Source organism: Camellia sinensis, chromosome 7, assembly GCF_055761805.1.
Source record: "Camellia sinensis isolate YWXY chromosome 7, ASM5576180v1, whole genome shotgun sequence".
In the NCBI taxonomy this organism is placed as follows: Eukaryota; Viridiplantae; Streptophyta; class Magnoliopsida; order Ericales; family Theaceae; genus Camellia; species Camellia sinensis.
Genome location: NC_138967.1, coordinates 131,305,103 through 131,308,319, shown reverse-complemented (window position 1 = coordinate 131,308,319; position 3,217 = coordinate 131,305,103). Strand labels below are relative to the sequence as shown.

The window sequence follows — 3,217 nt, the reverse complement described above, 5'->3', positions numbered from 1 at the left end:
GATTGGCCACGACCTACTTCTGTGACAGAGGTACGTAGCTTTTTAGGGCTTGCTAAATATTATAGACGGTTTGTGGAAGGATTCTCTCGTATTAATTTGCCACTTACCAATCTCCCCAGGAAAGGGGTAAAGTTTGAGTGCAATGATGATTGTGAGCATAGCTTCCAAGAGTTTAAACAGAGGTTAACATCAGCTCCAATCCTTGCCTTACCTACAGATGGTAGTGGTTTTGTGATTTATAGTGATGCTTCACGACAGGGTTTAGGATGTGTGCTCATGCAGCATGGGAAGGTGATTGCTTATGCGTCACGACAGTTGAAAGTACATGAAAGAAATTACCCTGCGCACGACTTGGAGTTAGTTGCAGTGATTTTCGCTCTTAAGATCTGGTGACATTATTCGTATAGTGAGTCATGTGAGATTTACATAAGAGTTTGAAGTATATTTTCACATAGAAGGAACTAAATTTGAGGCAAAGAAGATGGCTTGAGTAACTAAAAGATTATGATGGGAATATTTTATACAATCAGGGGAAGGCAAATGTGGTTGTAGATGCCTTAAGTAGAAAGGTCGCAGTTGGAGATGTAGCTGCTTTGTCTAATGAGAGTTGTTTGGTGGAAGACATGAGACATTTGAGGCTTGAGGTTGTTACGCCTAGTGATAGGGCTTATTGTAGTCAATTGACAGTTCAACCGACCTTGAGAGAACGGATTCGTTTAGCTCAAGAGATTGACCCGCAATGTGAGCGTATTAAAGGAGAGATGGCAGAGGGTAAGCATGTAGACTTTGTGGTTAGTGATGATGGGTTACTTAGATTCCGTAGTCAAATTTGTGTTCCTGCTGGTGGTGATTTGAGGAAGGAGATTATGATAGAGGCACATAGTTCTAGTTACAGCATTCATCTTCGAAGGACTAAGATGTGTCGAAATTACCCTACATATAAAGGGCAAAAACGTCCAGCATGGTCCCTCTGACCACAATTAAAACAAACAACGGCCTCCCAACTCTGAACTCGATTTGGAGCCTGAACCTCACTGGATCCCCCAATGGACAAACTCGAAACCCCTGATGAAAACAAGGACCGAGTCTCTGAGTGAGCATGCGCTCGCCTCCATCTCTTGCTAAGTCTAGGGTGCTTATGAACTATAGAAGTTACCAAAGTGTCCTCTTCCCTAGCTCGACCCATACTACTAACCACGGCCTCTGCATGGGCCGCCGCCTTAACTAGATCATAATGATTCTTCCACTTAGATCTAACCACCTTCTCCCAGATATCATCACACAACCGCCTTTCAACCTCATAACAACGACGCTCCTCTATTACCACGAATTCTAGAGCAAATCTCGACAAACTAGTGAACCTCATCTCAAACAGAGCCAAAGGAGTAACATCCTGACGCAACTCAACAAACTGTTTGCCTAACCTTTCCCGAGCAGAAGGAGGGAAATGCTTGGCCAAGAAGGCCTCGGTAAACGCAACCCACGTGGCACCTACGGTACACTCCACATACTTCCACCAATAACTCACATTTCCCCTACAATAGGAAGGTTGCCAAAGAAACCCTCAACCCCTTGTCCTCGACTCTGAACATGTCAAGAGTCTTGGTAATCTGTTCCAACCAACTCTCCGCCTCCAGCGGTCTTGCGTCTCCCAAAAACTCCGGTGGATTGGAGCGAAGAAACTCCTTAGTAAGCTTGAGGGTACGCCCGTTATCCCCCTCATTGCGAGCTAGAGCATCTTGCACCGCTCTCACAACCTCGCGTGCAACTTCCTCGCCAACAGCCGATGCTGTAACGATAGGTGCTAGGGGAACCGCCATGCCCCTACCAACACTCCTATTACCCATCTGTCCTCTATTTCCTCATGTAGACATCCTACAAAATCAACTAAGTGCACGACGCAATAGCCTCCCCGAGGCACACACTCTCACCACGACGACGTTGAACTCTTCCCGACATCCCAACTAAGGAACAAGATAGATAAATTGGTGCATAAATTCCAAATGTACTAGAAACTCGCCTCACGCGTAAAACTAATACAATTATATATATCTATTCTAGCACATAAGCAATCCAATTCATTCCACATAAGCACGTAGTCACATATGCACATACGAATTATCCTTTAGTGATGAGATTTGTCCCATGAGAAACCAAGAATTCTTAGTAGAAGAAGTATTGATCAGGTACCCTTCTAATAAGACCTCCAGGAATCTAATAGGCGCAAATAACATCCCAAAAACCTAACCCCATACCCACATAGTCACATAAGCATGTTATCACATAATCACATAGACAAAACATTTCCCAATCATGCGAAATGGACCGATTGTGGTATAACAACCACTTCCCACGAGCCCAAGTATTCAAACCCGGCAGCTCTGATACCAAGTTGTAACGCCCCGAAATATTTCAACATGAACTACCCACACTAATGAACATTCATTAATCAACGACAATAATCCCTCCAACATCACATATATAATCAAAGGATTAAATACAAAAGGTTCGCTTGCAATTCACATTCACAACATAACGAATACATAAATCTATAACATGTGAAGCATCTAATCTCAAAAACAATTAAAATGCCCTTAAGGGCTTACATCTTCCAAGGCGATAGCCCGGTTGCACAAAATGGTCTCTCGGACCCATACACATTATCCCTTGGCTTCACAAAAAGATCACAACAAAATAGGAGCTATGTACTCTTTACAATTAACCGCGCCCTCAACTTGGCGGGATCACCGTGTCTTTGCCTGCACCAAAATCCCATAGGGGTGAGCATAAAGCCCAGTAGAGAATTCTAACAAAGTATATATAGTTATGCAATTCTCAATAAAAATGCAAATGTCAATGCCATGCCATGCTCTTTTAAGGAAATATCATTTCATCATCTTTAAAGATTTCAATTTTTCAGATAAAATCTTACAATCTCAACACATGTCGAACTTCCAATTTTAATCAACAGAGGAGCGGTAAATACAACACTGGTAATTCCTAGGCTGGTGTCTGCAAGTAGACTCTGCGAGTACTACCAAACTATCATTTTTACCGGATTAACCGGAGGGCTCGACACCTATCCGTGCGACTTTTTGGTCTTTCACCAAGGACACTCAGGCTAACTTAACACAATTCATCTACACACCTTAACCGGACTTACCACCGTATTTACCCCTTTTCATATTTCCATAATTCGTATCATAACTTTATTTTT

General features: G+C 42.8%; 1 protein-coding gene across 1 annotated transcript; it reads right to left on the bottom strand.

Moving 5' to 3' along the window:
• Positions 1–928: 928 nt before the first annotated feature.
• Positions 929–1,847, bottom strand: LOC145796101 (uncharacterized). The gene is made up of 2 exons (XM_082881104.1): positions 1,621–1,847; positions 929–1,535 (listed from the first exon to the last, which is right to left on the bottom strand). Exons 1-2 carry the CDS (start codon positions 1,845–1,847, stop codon positions 929–931), a joined length of 834 nt encoding a protein of 277 aa, XP_082737230.1.
• Positions 1,848–3,217: the final 1,370 nt, after the last annotated feature.

Excerpts from the sequence above, each read along its gene's own strand:
- LOC145796101 (XM_082881104.1), bottom strand. The coding sequence starts at position 1,847 with ATGGGTAATAGGAGTGTTGGTAGGGGCATGGCGGTTCCCCTAGCACCT. Across the intron at positions 1,536-1,620 it reads CCGCTGGAGGCGGAGAGTTG|GGGAAATGTGAGTTATTGGT; the intron begins GTTGGAACAGAT and ends TTCCTATTGTAG.